Source organism: Clytia hemisphaerica, unplaced genomic scaffold (genome assembly GCF_902728285.1).
Source record: "Clytia hemisphaerica strain Z4C2 unplaced genomic scaffold, Clytia hemisphaerica genome assembly, whole genome shotgun sequence".
Taxonomy (NCBI): domain Eukaryota; kingdom Metazoa; phylum Cnidaria; class Hydrozoa; order Leptothecata; family Clytiidae; genus Clytia; species Clytia hemisphaerica.
In genome coordinates, this window is record NW_027104402.1 from 274,585 (window position 1) to 293,367 (window position 18,783).

Sequence of the window (18,783 nt, forward strand, 5' to 3'; positions counted from 1 at the left end):
AGTATATCCCTTGAAAATCGAATTAGAAAGCGTTAACTGTTACTACTTTTTTTGGTATTCAATAAAAAGTCTATCCCCTTGAAAATCGAATAAGAAAGCGTTAACTGTTACTACTTTTTTTGGTATTCAATAAAAAGTCTATCCCCTTGAAAATCGAATTAGAAAGCGTTAACTGTTACTACTTTTTTTGGTATTCAATAAAAAGTATATCCCCTTGAAAATCGATTAGAAAGCGTTAACTGTTACTACTTTTTTTGGTATTCAATAAAAAGTATATCCCCTTGAAAATCGAATTAGAAAGCGTTAATTGTTACTACTTTTTTTGGTATTCAATAAAAAGTCTATCCCCTTTAAAATCGAATTAGAAAGCGTTAACTGTTACTACTTTTTTTGGTATTCAATAAAAAGTATATCCCCTTGAAAATCGAATTAGAAAGCGTTAACTGTTACTACTTTTTTTGGTATTCAATAAAAAGTATATCCCCTTGAAAATCGAATTAGAAAGCGTTAATTGTTACTACTTTTTTTGGTATTCAATAAAAGTCTATCCCCTTGAAAATCGAATTAGAAAGCGTTAATTGTTACTACTTTTTTTGGTATTCAATAAAAAGTCTATCCCCTTGAAAATCGAATTAGAAAGCGTTAACTGTTACTACTTTTTTTGGTATTCAATAAAAAGTCTATCCCCTTTAAAATCGAATTAGAAAGCGTTAACTGTTACTACTTTTTTTGGTATTCAATAAAAAGTATATCCCCTTGAAAATCGAATTAGAAAGCGTTAATTGTTACTACTTTTTTTGGTATTCAATAAAAAGTCTATCCCCTTGAAAATCGAATTAGAAAGCGTTAATTGTTACTACTTTTTTTGGTATTCAATAAAAAGTATATCCCCTTGAAAATCGAATAAGAAAGCGTTAACTGTTACTACTTTTTTTGGTATTCAATAAAAAGTCTATCCCCTAGAAAATCGAATAAGAAAGCGTTAACTGTTACTACTTTTTTTGGTATTCAATAAAAAGTATATCCCCTTGAAAATCGAATTAGAAAGCGTTAATTGTTACTACTTTTTTTGGTATTCAATAAAAAGTATATCCCCTTGAAAATCGAATAAGAAAGCGTTAACTGTTACTACTTTTTTGGTATTCAATAAAAGTATATCCCCTTGAAAATCGAATTAGAAAGCGTTAACTGTTACTACTTTTTTTGGTATTCAATAAAAGTATATCCCCTTGAAAATCGAATTAGAAAGCGTTAACTGTTACTACTCTTTTTGGTATTCAATAAAAAGTATATCCCCTTGAAAATCGAATTAGAAAGCGTTAACTGTTACTACTTTTTTTGGTATTCAATAAAAAGTATATCCCCTTGAAAATCGAATTAGAAAGCGTTAACTGTTACTACTCTTTTGGTATTCAATAAAAAGTATATCCCCTTGAAAATCGAATTAGAAAGCGTTAACTGTTACTACTTTTTTTGGTATTCAATAAAAAGTATATCCCCTTGAAAATCGAATTAGAAAGCGTTAACTGTTACTACTCTTTTTGGTATTCAATAAAAAGTATATCCCCTTGAAAATCGAATAAGAAAGCGTTAACTGTTACTACTTTTTTTGGTATTCAATAAAAAGTATATCCCCTTGAAAATCGAATTAGAAAGCGTTAACTGTTACTACTTTTTGATGACTGAAGTTTTTGAGATTTATCATAATGGTCCAGTAATACTTTCAATTGATTAATACTGACTCCCTTTACCACAAACCCCTGAGGTTCTATTCTTTCTAACACTTTTTTGTATCTTCTTGGTAGATTAAGTCATTCCTCACCAGCGTTAGATCAAGAGGAGATGAAAACAAAATTCCAACAGGATTTCAGCTATTTATCTCTATTGGCTTCAAATAATGATCTCTTGTTGAACGAAACGAAAGATACACACCATTTTGTCGTTCGTTGTAAGACTTATTGTTAAACCATTACACGTTTTTTTAGAAAAACAAACTATATAAGGACATAAGGCTTCCCCGGCCAAAATGTTAAGAACATTTTAAGGCTTTATGGAATCAAAAACACTCCATTTCTTAATAAGAAAATGGGTAAGAATGGTCAAAAATTGATTAAAATGAGAACATGTTAAGAACATTTTTAGGGCCGAAATCCAAAAAGTTAAAAAGCTTTGAAAATTTTGGATGTTCTTATAAAAAAGACGTGTAAGACCCGTTACACACGTTACACCCGTGCCCTGTATTTACTAGCCCACGAGTTTGGAGTGAGAAATTTTAATAAGGGTGTGTATATACGCATTTAAATTGTTTTAAGATTATTGATTTAAAACATCTGATAGAAAAAATTATGGAAATTATGAACTTCTATCCTAGCTATCCGAGAATGTTCTTTTATGGGTATAAACGTCCCAATCTCATCAACGAATTGTAGTAAAAAAACTGTCTATATTTTGATCAAATTAGATCTAATTTTCTTTATCATTCTGCTTTCCTACAGACTACATAAAGCAGAATAAGAGCTTCCAAGTCAACAGCTGATACCCTTCAACCCCTACACTTTACTCATAAGTGTCATCGTCTCCTTTCTAATTTTGATGCTTACGTTTTAGTTTTCTATCTGTATGGTCGATCATGTATGGATGGCAATCAGATACCACAGGCCACAAATGCTTTCTACAATGTTAGTAAAAATTTTAAACCTTTTCCTTAAGGGTAACTTTAACAAATATAATGTGATTTATCACTGTGAGGTCACAATAGACATTGTTATGTTTTTTCATGTTACGTAATTTCTGCTAGCAAAGGTTCGAATATGTATAGGTGATCACATTCGCTTCTATGATGGTGGAAAATACGAAACTTAACTAACAAAACTTAAAAAGCATTTATCAAATTGAAATTAGGTTTCTTATTTTATCTAAATTTGTTATGTAGCTAAAACTTTACAAATGATAAATTGTTCTATTCTATTCCAGTGTCTCGATTATCTTGATAGTTATGGCGAGACGTTTGAGGATATTGTTCTTCACAATTGTCAAACAAACAATATCATCAATAAAGGTATTAATGTTATCCAGCACAGTTTAAAACCTCTTTTGTGGGAGACAACGCCAAATTGATTTTCGAAACTAGAGAAGATTTTGAGAAACATTTGCTTTGGAGAGGGGCCGTAAATGTATGACACTGCTGTTAAACTTGTTCTTTTGCTTCTTATTATATGAGCGAGTTAAAGCCAGGTTAACAAGTCTGGATCGCTATTTGAAGAAAATGTTGAGAATGCAAAAAACATTGAAAGTTTAAAACGAATCACAAAAACAAAATAGTGCGCGTGATCTGACAATAGCATGTCTTTTTTCTAAAATTGCATTATGCAGGTCATTCATTTAGACGTTAAAAATCTTTAATTACGTTTTTGACGAATCAAGGTAGATAATTTCTATTGCTTTAGCAAGATCAGCAAACAGCTTTGTATATGTTTAATTTCATTTGTTAACATTTTTCCTCGTCTATAGAAAATGTGGACAAAATGATTGAACGATTGAATCAAAGTCAAACCACAGACGAGGTAAGTTACTGAAAGGCTTTTCTGTGAATCTTTCTTTAGAAAAGAAATTGGTCTGATGATCAATAGATCTTTTCATGAATAACGTTACGAACATCACTTGCCTCGTTTTGAAATTATTGCCACGGTGATTAAATCCCAGCAGATTTTATTAAAACTACTTCCTATTCATTTAATGTATCGAGAGCCATGATATGGTAATTGTTTGAATACGAGGCAAGTGATGCTCGTGACTTAATTTAAGAAAAGGTCTATACTGGATAAATTTTTGCCTAGGCTCGCTTCAAATTTTTCGTTTGTTCTTTGAGTTTCAAATTGTTCTAGTATTCTGCTCTTATTTTTAGGACAAAACTGTTGTATTTGAATCTTCATCCCATAAACTTTTATTTTCATTAACTCGTAAATTGCTTGAAAATTTGCTTGAAATCCAGCAATTCAATGCTCGGTCAGCATTATTATTATTTTTCGACGATTTTGAGCCTCATTGTTCTTTATGAGAGTAGACTAAATATGAAAAAAGAGAGAGTATCGGGGTTGTTAAAACCGACTTCTTTTTCAGCTTCAACAAATATTCGATAGCAAGGAATACGAGAAGATCGTCACTATGCTTGAACCATGTTTGATGGACCAAAAGGTTTGAATCACAACCGTCTTTGTTAGATCGTTTCTTATTACTTTAATTGATAAATTTTAGCGAGGATTAAATTTTGCGGATTTCGCGGAAATTTGGAAAGGTTAAACAAAACTCAAAAAATGTCAAATAACTACTTTCAAAATGTTAACTGGTATCAAAGAAGCGCTAATAATGCGTATTTCAATAACTCGTATGTATAATTTGGCAGTAAAAAGACACAAAAGCATAAAACATTTTGTTTTCCGTTTTTTTTCTCAGGTCGCCAAAAGCAAGGAAAGACCAACGCAGCTTTACCTCCTCACACAGTCTTACAGCAATACGTCGTGTCATGAGGTGAGATATTCGGTTAGAGGGTTAGAGTTAACCCACTTTTTGGAAAGTGTTAGTCTACAAAATGCACTCAGGATACAGTGAAATTAGCAGAATCATGTGTGGTTCTTTTCATACCTTAAAAGTTAGCGTGGGCGAACTAAAATCAGTCTTTTACCCCTGGAAAAATTCTCCTTTATACCGTCCTGGAAATTCTAATATGGTAATAACAAAGGACCAAAACGATTGATTCAGTATTGGATTGGCTCACAATTAAATCACATGATCAAACAGTGAGCAAAAACTAGAAGAAATGGACCAAAGTTTTTTATGCGGACTCAAGTTGAACAGTTTCTAGGAAAAGATAGCTTAAAGAAATAGCCATTCTGCTTCCGTTTTGAGTTCAAATACATTATTTTATCTAGAAATGTTTTGGTTGTATCAAGTTGATTTTGAACGAAGCTATGTCAAACAATACAATCGTGGACGGATGGAAAGTCAATTTTAACGAGGTCTTAAAAGTTCTTGATAGGTACAAAAAATCTAATTCCTCTGTTTTTAGCTGTTTTTTCCTGCAATAGTGAACTTTTTACCATCGCGTCATTTCTGGTGCTACCTCATTCTTTGGGTCTATGCGTTCGATTATTTAACAAAATTAACTATAAGCCGACACTTTCTTTTCAACCTTTTTTCTATTGTCTAAATACTTTTACTTTTTTTAGCTACAGTACAAAGCTTGACACTTGACGTACATAAATAATGATTTTCCTTCTTCCTTTTTTAACAGTTACTTCGTTTGTCAGGAGAAGAAAAATTTGCTATCTGACAATTTTGTACAATCCTTGTGTGAACAATTGGCTAAAGTAAGACATTCTAAATTCTTATATCGTTACTCTGTGCGACCTAAACTTTGACTTATTGTTACTTTGAAGGTTATTCCAGTATTATAGATAAGCCAAAGGAAACAAGTTGCAGACTAACAAACACAAAATATTACTTTAGCAGTGATATATATATACTTTTTGCGATTCCACTTTTCACTTTCTCTCGCATACATACATTTTAACTACTATGAATCCTTCCCTTTTAGCTTTTGGAAGCAAATGCTGATTGCGAATCAAATGATGACTGCGACGTCACTACATTACCATGGTTACTGATCTATCGAATTATCAAATGGAAAAATATGCCTGAAACTAGGTAACTAACCAACGCCAGAGTTCCGGTCGTTTTGTATAAACCAATTTTGTTGGCTGATTTCCAAGCAAACTCGCACGAAAATCCCCGTCAATCCTCAATCAACTTTCTTATTAATTTATTATCGTTTTTACTTATTTTAGTACTCAAACGTCCGACCAATTAAATGAAGAAGAGGTCATCCACGTAGACGACGATGTATCACAAGGATCGGAGGACAGTATAGATTCTACTGCTTCATCAAAGAAGGGTGGATTACAGTTCTTGAGAACTGCCCACAATCACTTAGCAAGGTAGACATGTGTATCAGTATTTTGGTCGTTAGCCAAAGAATCTGACTCCTGGAGGGGGGTACTAGGTTTGCGAGGTAACGGGTCCGAGCAAAAAAATCGAAAATCGTCCCTAAGAGATGGAAAAAATTGGCGTTTCTGAGATGGGATCCTTAGTGACTTTTCTCAAAACTTTTGTCCAAAATTTTGAAAATCACGACCCTTTGAGAGAAAAAAATTCGATTTTGGTGAGTTTTGGATCCTTACATTTACAAAGACCAAAGACTCAATTTGCTTTTTTATAGTTTCTGTACCCCTCTGAGAGACTTTCGAGGGTGTGAAAAAGGTACCCTTATGGCTCACACATACCCGGCTCCCATTTTCCATTTTGCCTAAGTGGGGGGTACTGTATTTCTTGGATCTGACTCAGACTATTTTCTGTATAATAATGCTAGAAAGAATGCTGCGAGAAAGCTAGATAACACTTATCTACACATCCCTTCTCATAAAGTTACGAAGTGTTAAAATTATAAGCCTTTTGTTAAAAAATGTTTGCCTTTTCCATCTCTAAAACATTGTCCTTTTACGCGATACAGAGAACTCCCCCAAGTAATTCTTCGTACTTTAATTGCTTTCTGTAGATTTCTAATCCAATCAAAGTATTAACACTGGAAGCTGTGCTAGGTCTCTCCTGGCAGCCTAACCCGTTGCTAAAGCAATTGCCATCATAGAGATCGAAATGATCGAATTCAGCAAACGGTTGTCTGTTGAAAAAAAAAACATTGTAATTTTTTACCAAAACTTGAAGGTTCATTTTTGTCTATTGTGCAATTTTGACTAGGGAGTTTCAGTCTGTTTTATAGTTACCTTATCATACTTACCTTATCATACTTAAATTTTCAACTTCAGTTGTGCTAGAATCTGAGAATGTGTGTGTGAGTCTGTGTGTATGTCCCAAAACTTTGGGGCGGCCTGGAGACTTCAAAATTTGTCGGATCTGGCTGAAATTTGGCACACTTGTTCCTTGGGTGAATATGTGGGAGTGATTTTTTCACTTTTCAAAAATTTTGATTTTTTGAGCAAGGCTTCAAAATTTGTCGGATTTGGCTATAAATTGGCACACTTGTTTCTTTGGTGAATATCTGGGGGGTTCTATTTCATTTAAATTTTTTTTTTGAATGTTGGGGCCTGGAGATGAGGCCAAAACGAGGCTAAAACTTAGGGGCAGTCTTGAGATTTCAAAAATTGTCGGAATTTGGCACACTTGCTCTCTGGGTGAATATCTGTAGGATGTTTATTTCATTTTCAAAATTTAGACCTAAATGGATGTATGCACTAATCTTTTGTTGTTTTTTGCTACAATCGGACCTATAAATAATTTGAAGCATCTGAAGTTGAGCCCAGTGCGTTGCGCATGCTCGTAACTAATCAGTTACCTTATTACACTTATATAGTTGTCCTGATTCGTCAAACTGCTATTTTTTGCTTTGAAGAATTAATACCAAGGTTTAATAGGATTTCCCCCTTTCTTCTCAACATAGAAAACATTGGTGTTGTCACGACGATGGAGTGTTGCTACATTGCTTGGTCGACGAATTGTCATCAGCTCTACATATGTCTACTGGCAAAGAACGAGAGGTTTCAGTCATATTAACATAATTGTCTAAATTTCTAAACATATTCTTCACTAAATATTTTACGTTAATCTGGAACGCTTGCACAATTGTAACATCCCAGATAAATTAATTTTAGCTGAAAGAAGGGTGGATTCAGCATTATGTTCCCTCTATAAAGTTTTATTACTGCCATCCGCCAAATGAAATGAAAATTGATTAAAATTTGTGCTTTCTCATACATAGTAAGAATGAGACATACTGTACTCATTTCAGAAATGGATTTTTCCTTTTAAACGGAGGAAAAAACAATTTCTTCAAATCTCTCTTTCTAGGCACTTTCCAAGGAGTTGGAACAATGTTTTTATTGTCTTTATGGCAACCCATGCAAAAAGATTAAAGTGAGTATCGTTGCAACAAATCTACCTGGTCATTGTATCATCAAGAGTTAGTATTACCTCAAAAATAAATTCAAAACAAAGGGTAGACCTTTTCATAAATTACGTCACGAACATCACTTGCCTCGTATTCAAACAATTACCATGGTGATCATGTCTCTTGAGACATTAAATGGTTTTTTTTATGAATAGGAAGTAGTTTTAATAAAATCCGCTGGAAGTTAATCACCATGGCAATATGTAATTTAAAAACGAAGCAAGTGATGTTCGTGACGTAATTGATGAAAAGGTCTATTGGGAGCATATTTTATTATATTTAATGGATGGATAGTTAGATGGTTGGGGATTGCATGCAACACCCCTGTCTCAGTGCCCCGGTGGCATGATTTCAGGACATGATTTTTTTCAGTACATGGTTTCAGTACATGATTTTTTCCTACGTCACTGCAGTAATCAAATTTTTATTGCACTCATTTGTAATCATCCTAAATGGCTTGGGAATTCAAGAACTGTTTTTTATTGTCGCTGTCTTTATTCAATTTATATCTCAATTCACAAATGAGTGCAATAAAAATTTGATTACTGCAGTGACGTAGGAAAAAATCATGTACTGAAATCATGCCACCGGGCACTGAGACAGGGGTGTCATGCAGTTTCCTTCCATTGCACGTTTTCTTATAAGAACTTTCAAAATTTTTGAAGTCTTCGGATGTTCTTAAACCTTTCGAATTTTAAGCCTGAAAATGTTCTTAACTTCACCATTTTGTGATTATTTTGGTCCATTTTCCTAAGAAATCGGGTGTTTCAGAGTCCACAAGCCCCGAAATGTTTCATAACTTGTTCTTAAATTTTTTGTCATTGATGCTTTATGTTCTTATATAATTTGTTCTTATTAAAAAATGTGTATCCTGTCTCTATCATTACTAAACTGTTTATATTTTAGACGAAATTGGTGGTTGACCATAACGTAGAGGCTGTAAGAATGTTTACTTTTCATAAGAAATTTTAGTTTTCATAAGAAAGTTTACTTTTCATAAGAACAATCCTTTGCTTAGATTCAGTACCCTAGTTACGGTCAACAATCAAACAAGTTGATTTGGCTCAATTTTATCTCTTAGAAATCCAACCAATTGATTGTTGTCTTTTGGGTTGTTAACCGTTACTGCTTCGATGGAGTTTTAGTCCAAAAACACGGTTGAACTTCGATATTCATATATGGGGGGATGGACCAATATGGAACTAGAAATAGCTAAATTTTGTTGAAATTTTAGGATCATATATTTCAAAGTGATTGGATTTTAAACAATTTTGGTTTTATTTACATCCTGAAATAACAAAGTCTGTCTTTTCGTTTCAGGTTTCTCTGTCTTGGAAGAATTCAAAAGTAATGTACGATTTTTACACACCAAATGCAATTCCACAGTTGAACATCAAAACGCATACCATCTCTCTTGAGGTTTGTTACCCCTCTCGCAAATAGCAATATTTTATGCTTCACTGCAACGACTTTATAAAACCTTCTGTTTAGTGTTATGATGTAATGAAAACATTAAATTTACTTGTAAAGAAGAGTGATCTCCATTTTTTTGATAGCTTTATACCGAGAATGAGTAAGGTAAAGAATTATTAGCCATGGTTCTAAGTTCATATGATTTGATAAAGCAAGTTCCTTGGATAAAGTAACCATAATATTAGCTTGCAAAGTCAAGCAATTTTCGATTGATTTTTTTAATAACTCTCAATTTTATAATTTCACTAGGTTCAACACGTTTTGAAGAAGATCACAACAGTGGTACCACAAAAACAAGTTGAAGGTAAGAGCAATAAAGTATTTATCAAGTATCGTTAAACTCTTCCAGTGGCGGTAGACCCATACATGATTAAGCTAAATGGCCATACAGACATAAACTAGGTCACAGTGTGGATCTAAACCACACTGAAACGACCGCCTGCCATCACGCATCACGCTCGCGAAAGAGCGCGCGCACATTATTAATGCCTACATGTCATCTCAAGTACATTTTAGATTATTCATTGAAAACAGTTTACAATATAGTCATTTTTCATGTCTCTATTACTCAATTCCGAATAAAAGACATTCAGCGAAAAAAAAAGAGAAACACCTGGGTAATCTAGTTAAAAAAACCAAAAGTAAATGGTAGACGAAGTAATGAGCTAAGGCAAAACGAGATTAGCGTACCACTATGAAAGAAACCACCTCCGGCGGTCGACAAGTTTATTTAACCACCGTTGCAAAGTAAAAAGAAAACTAAGGTTTTTTTCAAACATTTTTTCTCGTCGGGGAGGGGTTAAACGAGAGGTAAGGCTTTAGAGATTCAGCTCTAAAGTGATATTTTTGAAATTTTTATGAGGGGTACGTGGTAATGAAATTTTATAGTGTTTAGACTGAGGAGAACAATAAAAATCGAGTCTTAGGCTCGTATTTTGCAGTTTTTATCTCATTAAATTTCAATTAAATAGGGACAAAGGTAAATTGTGAGTATTGTGAGGAAAATTCAAATTCTTAACATATTTATCAAAAAAAAAAAGGTTTCAGCATTTGTATTTTAATTACAAAGACGATGCAGTCATGTACGTTCCACTCTGACCAAAATGAACTTTCCTTTCGTCGTATTCATGAAATTGTTTTTGTAAAGCTCGGTTCGCTTGGAACATTATTTTAGTCTGTGTAGTCAGCGAGTTCGGTCTAAGCTTATCACCAAAAAGGAAATACTCAACCAAGTTGGCAATGAACCCAAAGGCTACACCACCAGCCACTATCAGTAAAAAACTGGAAAAGTACATCCATCCGAACTGGGCAGGTTGTATATTTTTCGGGCACGATCCTAAAGTCCATTTTCGTTCAACTTGCTCGACAAAGCCAGGCTCTTGAGAAATTCTTAAAATGACATTTGATATAGTTCGACCGTATGTGAAATTTTTCCGATATGCTAATCCGAGACCATGATTCAGAACAGTGTCATTGTGTGTCTTTATGTTGCCAGCGCATACTAATTTCTTCATCGTAGCTGATAAGAGGAGATCGGTTGTTTTAATATCCGCAATGAATCCTTGCAGAGAACTGTAATGATTAAAAAAGAGTTTGATAATTTTGAGTCAGTAGTTTTAGAAAAGGGGGGGGGGACACCAAACCCGTTTGAATGAGGAATCTTTTGAATATCTTTGTGTTTTATAAAGCTTTTGGAGAAGCCATTTTGGATTGTTTTCGAATTTGAGGACAGGCTTCTGACAAAAGTAATTTACTTTCAAACCGGAATTGAAAAACAAACTCAAAGAAAAAATAAATTTAAAGGATAGGTAGTCTAGCATGCTAGACGACAAGCAAAAATAATGGAAGGGAAAATTGTAGTCATACAAACTACCTTAAGGGAAGAAATTTTCGAATTTAATTTCGCGGTTGCAGGATATTTTTGGCCAAAAGCGTTATTAAATAAGCCAAAATCCTGTTTTAAGGCTAGAAATAGTACGAATTTGGGGGAATGCGTGAAATAGATTAAATTTCGCGGGAATTTAATTTCGCGGTTCGACGATTTTGTAAAATTTCGCGGGAACTTAATTTCGCGATTTTAGGCAAAATCCGCGAAAACCGCGAAATTTTGTTCCCGCGAAAATTTCTTCCCTTAAGGTAATACTATCCCGTAACAATTATCATATTATCATATAACACACCCATATTACCGTTTTACACGGGTTATAAACAACTCTAGTTAGTTTGCTAAAGGAAGAGGTTAAGTTCGAACGACAGCAAGACTCACCCATTTAGAAGAGCTTTGATTCCTTCTTCAGGTGAACGTACAAAATAGCCTTTCATGAAATGATACATTCTACGAAAATGTTCATCTGTATTATGCTGGAAGAATTCCTCTTGACCAGAACCTATACCTCCTTCGATTGAAAACTTGTACTCCGGTGTTGGATTTAATAACTGAAAATGCAGAATAGAACACCTCAAAACAATTATTTCGTTACATACGCCGTACTTACCTTTAACAATCCAGAATCCCTTAGCAATTAAACGCGCCAAGATGACCAAAATTGCTGTACTGCGAATTAACAATTAAACGCGCCAAGATGCCAAAAAATGACTGTACTGCGAGTATTTGCTATTTTGACGCTTTTGATTTTAATGGAACTTTTTGATTGTTATAGGTTAGCACTGTAGTCTGTAATTATTACAAGGAGCAGTGACCGAGTCGTCTAAGTGGGTCAGCACCGCACCTTCAATGTACCATATGACACTTGTATAGCGAAGCTGGACTGAGTAAAACAGCTATTTCTCCTTCTCTTTTTAACACATGTCTGTCGGAGAGAATCCGCGAACCCTGGTCAGCGGTTGAGAATATTATTTTTCAAATTAATTGAAATAATTAGTTGTAACAAAGTTTTTCAGTTTCCATGAGGTTTTATTTTATCTTGAATGAAGATTTTCTGAATAAAATATAAGTTTGGTCAATTTATAGGCCGAAAACCTTGAAAAAAGGGTCCTTCGAAAAAGTTAAATTGTAAATGACGTAAAGTTATTTTAAACAACTCTTAGAAGGTTGAAGTTGAAAATGACGAAGAAAAAAATGAGTAAAAAATAGCCTAAACTCGCCTAAACTTTCACCAAAGTACCCAAATCTTATTGTGGCTATAGCAAGATGTCGAACAAGGAACGGAATAAATCATACTACAGCTGCTGAAAGCAAAAATCTACACATCATTCACGAGAAAGGAAATTTTTTCTTTTTCTTAATTATTTGATTGTATAAAGGTGTCATAAAACTCATTAAAAAGTAATTGTTCAATTGTTGTTTTCTTGTTATTGCAATCATGTCAAATTTCATAAAATATCTTTAGCAACAAACTTTGCATGTAAAATCCATCTGTCTGACGATGGTTTTTCATTGTGGAGTACTTTTATTAAAAAGTATTTCTGATTGGTTGAAAAACATGAGGAACGATCTCTTATTGCTTGGTCAAAGAAAGACAATATCTATTATTACGACGACAGACAATGTTCAAAGGAAATAAATTTGTGCTCAGTCCAGCTACGCTATACAAGTGTCCTTGAATGTACTGTCCAATTCATAGATACATAGCTGATCCAACTGGTGGTGAGTCTCATGAAAACCAATTAAGAGAGTGCCTAATATTTTAATACTGTACTATCCACGTACTCTAAGGTGCCAAATAAACGCCCCCCCCCGCTTGTTAATTTTTCAAAAATTTTCCAACCCCCCGGACCTTATTAAGACCCCCCCCGTTTATTAACTTTTAAGAATATTTTCAGTTAGCAAGAAGAAGTCACCTTATTTAGCACCAAAAAGCCTGATTTTAGCCTATACCTATATATTTACCTTATTTTTGGATTTTCTCCAACCCCCCCCGGCAAATAGGTCCCCCCGTTTATAAAAATTCGAGAATGGGCTTTTCCAGAAAAAGCCCGTGCCCCCTGTTGAGGATATGGGATAACCCAGGGGGTTAAATATCTAGCCGTATATCTAGCGGAGCGGATGTCCAAGGGGTAAATTGTCTTTTCAAGTAAAAAATACGATATCCAGGGGTAGGCATCTTTATAAGAGAGGATATCCAGGGGGTTGAGCATATTTCTAAGAGTGGATGTTCAGGGGGTCTTTACTAATAAAGTAGGATATCCAGAGGGCTCGATACTTCGAAAAATCAATATCCTCAACAGTGGGGGCTTTCTGGAAAAGCCCAATGTCAGGTGAAAACTAAAAGGAGAGTTCTCTAACAAATAATGTAAAATTCCAACCTTTTCATCTTTGAATCCTCGAAAGCCATCATCCACTTCCGTTATGATCGTATTCGCTGTGATCATAGCAGTGTAAATAGACATAATCACCACCATGCCAGAAGCGTAACCGAGCGCCGCCAGGCGGCCAGACCACATCCGTGGGTTAGTACCACCCATATCACGTTGAAAAGTCAATCCGAAAACATAAGTCATACTTTCACGAAACGGGAAATATTTAGTATCAGCTTTAATGCGCATAAATACATGATTCTCAAGCGCAAATATAACCAACAATGCAAAAATACAAGTACCAATGATCGCCCATCTTAAATGTTCTGACAGCGGTGTCATGAAATCCCAACTTGGAAATTTCAAAACTCCAGGTTTCTTGATACGATATATGCCGTAAGATGTGTGCATGAAAGGTTCGGCGAATTCAACAACTTCAGCTCGCTTTTGGATTATGCTCAACAAATTTAAGGCAACATCTGCCTTGTTTTGTAACAGGTCACCTATCATTCCATTCCATCGTCCATCTTGTTCTTGGCTTCCCCATTTACCGTCTTCAACCACATATAAAGTATATCTGAAAAGCAAAGTTTGATTTTCTAACAATACATTTTTACACCTTTCAGAAGAAATGACTGATAATCTTTTGGAAGAAATGACTAGTATATTTATGAATTGTAGCAATTGTTGAATCACGAAATATTGAATAAGCCACTGGAGGTGCCTAGATACAGATTTAATCGATACATAGTTCTTAGATGCCTGAGAATTTTATATGATTTCGATCATAACTAGAACCCTAGAACCAAAACCATAGTCAATCATTAAATTCTTAGTCAGGTTGTCGGATTTTTGGCTCAAAAATCTATCACAAAAAACCCTTACTTGAAACCCAAATCGTGGCGAATCCTTTCAAAGATATCAACCACTATTCCAGTACAACATCCTATCCTCCATTTCACTGTTCCGTTATCCTGCCTGTCCGGAATCTGACATTCAACAGCTATTCCGCATTTCTGTTTAAACATAGGCGTCTCTAGGACAAACGGTGCGAAAAAGACTGTTACAACTCGTACTGCTTTTAGTTTCTTTGTTTTCATTGTATCAATGTTTTGTATCATGTTATTGGGTCTCATTGACGAGATGAATTCCGTCTTGGAACTAGTAGGAGAAGGAAGGAAAGATAAGAGTTGGTACATTCACTGACGGAGCTACATTTTTTAGATGTAAGAATGGATTTCACTGGCGCATTTAAGACAATAGAGCAAGTACGTCGGAAACATGCGAAGGAGTGCAACGTTCGTTAATTGACAATGAAATTACAATTACAAATCTCTTCCCCTGATAAGTTGGACAGGGTCTAAAACCGCCTATAGATTTTTTTCTTAGAATCTGCTTGTCCATATCGAGTAAAAATTTGTGATTCGTTCAATTGAAAAACACTTACTCTAGTTTTGAAGGTATAGTTGTACGAACGATTTCCATCAGTCCTATTGCCACTTTTTGGGTCACTTTCACCTTCAAATATTCCATGTTAAAAACAGGGTAACGATTTTCGAAGTCTTCAAACTCTTTGAAGCCTATGGTATTATGGAATACCGTATTAGTTCGAATAAACGTCCCTCCCTGAAGGAAAAGCTTTCAATAAACACCTCCTCAAATAAACGCCTCTTTCGAATAAACGCCTCTCCTCTAAGAGCGGTGTTTATTTGAAACAAGTAGCTGGCGAAAAAAAATTTGACGCTCACTAATTCGACGTTCTATTATTCGATACGCTCTATTATTCAATAAGCTTGAAAGTCACCGTAAACGTGAAACTCTCATAAACGACTCTTTACTATTCAATATGCTCTCTTATTTGATGAAAATCCTATTCCCCTTGAAAATCGAATTAGAGCGAGTCTAAAGAGCGTCAACTGTAGTTGATTAAACTTACTGATTCCTCCGATCAAAAGTAATTTGTTGCTCCGTCGGCTATCGTACATTGTTTCGTCTGATAGAGACTCCAAATAAAGTCTAAGAATGTCTCCTGGCAGTAGAACTACAAATTCCTCATAACGTGTTCGGCGTTCAGGGAAAAACGGATACATTCCAGTCGTAATGCGCGTACATGCCACGAGAGTATCAATTTCAAATCTGGCGATAAGCATGCCTAGAAAGGGTGATTCTGGGTGGCATTTCCCGTATGTGAGGACAACTGTGTTCCCGTATTCGTCTGCGTATTCTTTTACGAGACGTGTGATTATTGAATGGTGGTATTCTACCTGCAAAAATTATTGTTACAGTAAAATTTATTAGTTATCCTTCTTGGACCATGTAGCTTAGCATGATAGACGATCACTTTATTACACTTACATTTAACTTATCAAGTTATTAACGCGAATCAGTTACTCTCGCTTTAATTACAACCGTTTAACAAAATTTGAGCCACCTGGTGATTTTCGAAAACCCTGCTTTTCGCGTTAGTAAATTGTCGCATTCATTTTTCCTGTGTCAAATACTTAATAAGTTATATAAGTGTAATAAAGTAGTTAAGACATAATAGAAAATAAGCAAAGTAGGAATGGACAAATTGTAGTTTATATGCAAGCTTATGTTATCCCGTAATATTTATCGTATTATCATATAGCACCCACCTTTACTGCCTGGTCAATTTCGTCTTTAAGGAGTAGTCTCTCACGGTTACCTGTTTTTTTTTAATCGAATTAATTCAATTGACACTTCGGAAACAACCAAAATATTTTCGCGAGGTTCGAACAACGAAGAGATGTTGACTATACCTGCACTAGTTTCTCTTTGTGTTTGTTATGACCATAGCTTAACGTTTGTTGTAGATTATGATTTAGATCATCTAGTGTCCCGTTTGACTCTTCTCGCAAGACATTCCATAAGCTTTTCGGGTTTAGCTCGTCATTCATGATGATTGGTGTCGTGGTCAGACAGTAAATGTAAAGCACAAAGTATAAATTTCTTGTCACCGGCATCATTTGGTTTATTTATCTAGATTTGAACTTTCAGTTTTATAAATTTTCGATTTCTGAAAAAAAGAAGAAATGGAGAAAGAAAAGATTCCTTTGCATCGATCTTGCATCTCCTTTGAAATGACTACCTTAAGGGAACTTATTTTGGCGGGAAGTAATTTTGGCGAATTCGGTGAATTTAGACAAAATTTGCCAAAATTAGTTCCCGCCAAAATTAAATACTTTGCTCACTCTATTGGAATGAAAACAAGACGACTTGAAGTCGAAAATTTCGCCTAAAGTTCAAACTTCAAACTGCATGGGAAAAAACAAGAAGTAGAGATGGAAGCTAATCTGAAGTCTACTTTACATCGTGCCAAATCGAGCCTTGATGAAACAATTTTATATGAACAACGAGGCTCAAAATCGCTAAAAAGATAAGATTTACGAACAATGGTTGTTTAATTCTTAAGAACTAATAACTGAGAGGCATATCACCATCTATAAAGAGTTAATAATTTGATTCTTATAGAGTATATTCTTATATGAAAAATACCTTATCAGGGAAAACTTCGTCGGGGAAAAATGACGAAATTTTGGCCAAGTGACGAATATTTTTTCCCGACGAAAATTTACCTTGGCCTAATGCGTTTACCAACTACCAGCAAGTTACGAATATTTTTCCCCGACGAAGTTTTCCCCGATAAGGTAAAAATGTTCATATTGCGCGCCATCCCTTGATTACTTTGTAAGAACTAATTACCGAAGGCTATATCACCTTCTATCAAGAGTTATTGATTTGATTCTTATAAAGTGTATGCTTATAAGAAAAATAAATATGTTTATATTGTGCGCCATCCCATGTTTATTTTGTAAGAACTAATTATCGAAGGGTATACCACCGTCTATCAAGAGTTATTGATTTGATTCTTATAAAATATATGCTTATAAGAAAAATAAATATGCTTACATTGTGCGCCATCTCTTGTTGGTCAGCCTAAGCTGAGCATTCAAATAGGTAAAATTTTCTTCCATCAGCGTCATAAGACGACAAAAAAAAAATCCGATTTCCCGATCTTACTTTGATTTCTAAACTTTCTTTCGATCGGGTTAACTTTTTGGGTACTTTTAGCGTGCGTTGTTTTTACAGATCATAATGTGGTGTTTCAAGATGGCGGCTCAAGCGATAAGTCAGATGTCATAAGTCAGTGTTGTACCAAAGTATTTCCAGTGTAAATGATCTGTTGCAAGCTTCAATTTCTGTTATTATATTTCACATGATTTTTATCAAGGGGATTCTTTTTCTACATCTTTTGAAGGTTTAAAGCCGTTTGCTCAAGTTTTTGTTTATGTTGAATTTTCTGATACTTTTTATTGCTGCTTTTTATTAGTTTTTGCAATAAAAACATATTTTTCTTGTTTGCCTCTAGGTGGGATTGATGGTGTTATAATGTTATTGGAATTTGATAAAGTTTACAAAAGTACAGCTACTGTCTAAATTTGATAAAGACTGGATGATGCAATCGTGCTTTTTTGGACTTGGTTTGGACGTGTTTGATAAGGCGAATCGCAAAAAATTGTTTGGTTCCCGTCATTTCTACTTCAAAAAGTGGGTCGAAAATATTTTTCTTTTAAGAAGCAGCTACATCTTGTTGAAAGGGAATCCGTGTGGACTGATCCGAATTAAGAAATTGAGAAACCGTGGATAAACTGGTTTTCGGTTTACTCTCCATTAGCATGCGGCTCGCTACTTCGATTTGAAAACTTGTAAACATAGAGCGTGCAGAGGTTGACAGTGGAAATCCAGCAAAGCAGCGGAAAAGCTTTCCGACTCTCCAACTCTACCTGCTGACCGTAAATCAGGGTCGGTCAGATGACGGGAACCAAATGATGACATCACATCTCCTATTATTGGACTTGTAAAATTATGACAAATGGTCTTTGGAATTTGATCAATTATATTAATATTAATATATACAGTTCTTGTTGAAATTGATCAAACTATTTTTCACGCAGTTCCGGACGCAGATTGTGTTTTTCTAACCTTTTCTAACCTTGGCGCACGTTTTGACTGAA

At 34.6% G+C, this 18,783-nt stretch overlaps 2 protein-coding genes across 2 annotated transcripts in view; one reads left to right on the forward strand and one right to left on the reverse strand.

Moving 5' to 3' along the window:
* Positions 1-18,783, forward strand: part of LOC136819953 (calcineurin-binding protein cabin-1-like) — a 96,037-nt gene that overhangs the window by 57,510 nt on the left and 19,744 nt on the right. Inside the window, exons 23-37 of the mRNA XM_067076188.1 lie at positions 1,806-1,948; positions 2,608-2,678; positions 2,974-3,058; positions 3,511-3,563; positions 4,120-4,194; positions 4,453-4,527; positions 4,929-5,035; positions 5,291-5,366; positions 5,594-5,703; positions 5,844-5,993; positions 7,511-7,607; positions 7,918-7,983; positions 8,924-8,956; positions 9,338-9,436; positions 9,740-9,794. Of these exons, the coding sequence (XP_066932289.1) occupies positions 1,806-1,948; positions 2,608-2,678; positions 2,974-3,058; positions 3,511-3,563; positions 4,120-4,194; positions 4,453-4,527; positions 4,929-5,035; positions 5,291-5,366; positions 5,594-5,703; positions 5,844-5,993; positions 7,511-7,607; positions 7,918-7,983; positions 8,924-8,956; positions 9,338-9,436; positions 9,740-9,794 (1,295 nt within the window). The remainder of the gene's footprint in view (positions 1-1,805; positions 1,949-2,607; positions 2,679-2,973; positions 3,059-3,510; positions 3,564-4,119; positions 4,195-4,452; positions 4,528-4,928; positions 5,036-5,290; positions 5,367-5,593; positions 5,704-5,843; positions 5,994-7,510; positions 7,608-7,917; positions 7,984-8,923; positions 8,957-9,337; positions 9,437-9,739; positions 9,795-18,783) is intronic.
* Positions 10,408-16,786, reverse strand: LOC136819952 (glutamate receptor ionotropic, NMDA 1-like). Its single transcript, XM_067076187.1, has 7 exons — positions 16,528-16,786; positions 15,684-16,011; positions 15,195-15,327; positions 14,633-14,908; positions 13,757-14,324; positions 11,757-11,926; positions 10,408-11,062 (listed from the first exon to the last, which is right to left on the reverse strand). Exons 1-7 carry the CDS (start codon positions 16,732-16,734, stop codon positions 10,552-10,554), a joined length of 2,193 nt encoding a protein of 730 aa, XP_066932288.1. The 5' UTR covers positions 16,735-16,786; the 3' UTR covers positions 10,408-10,551.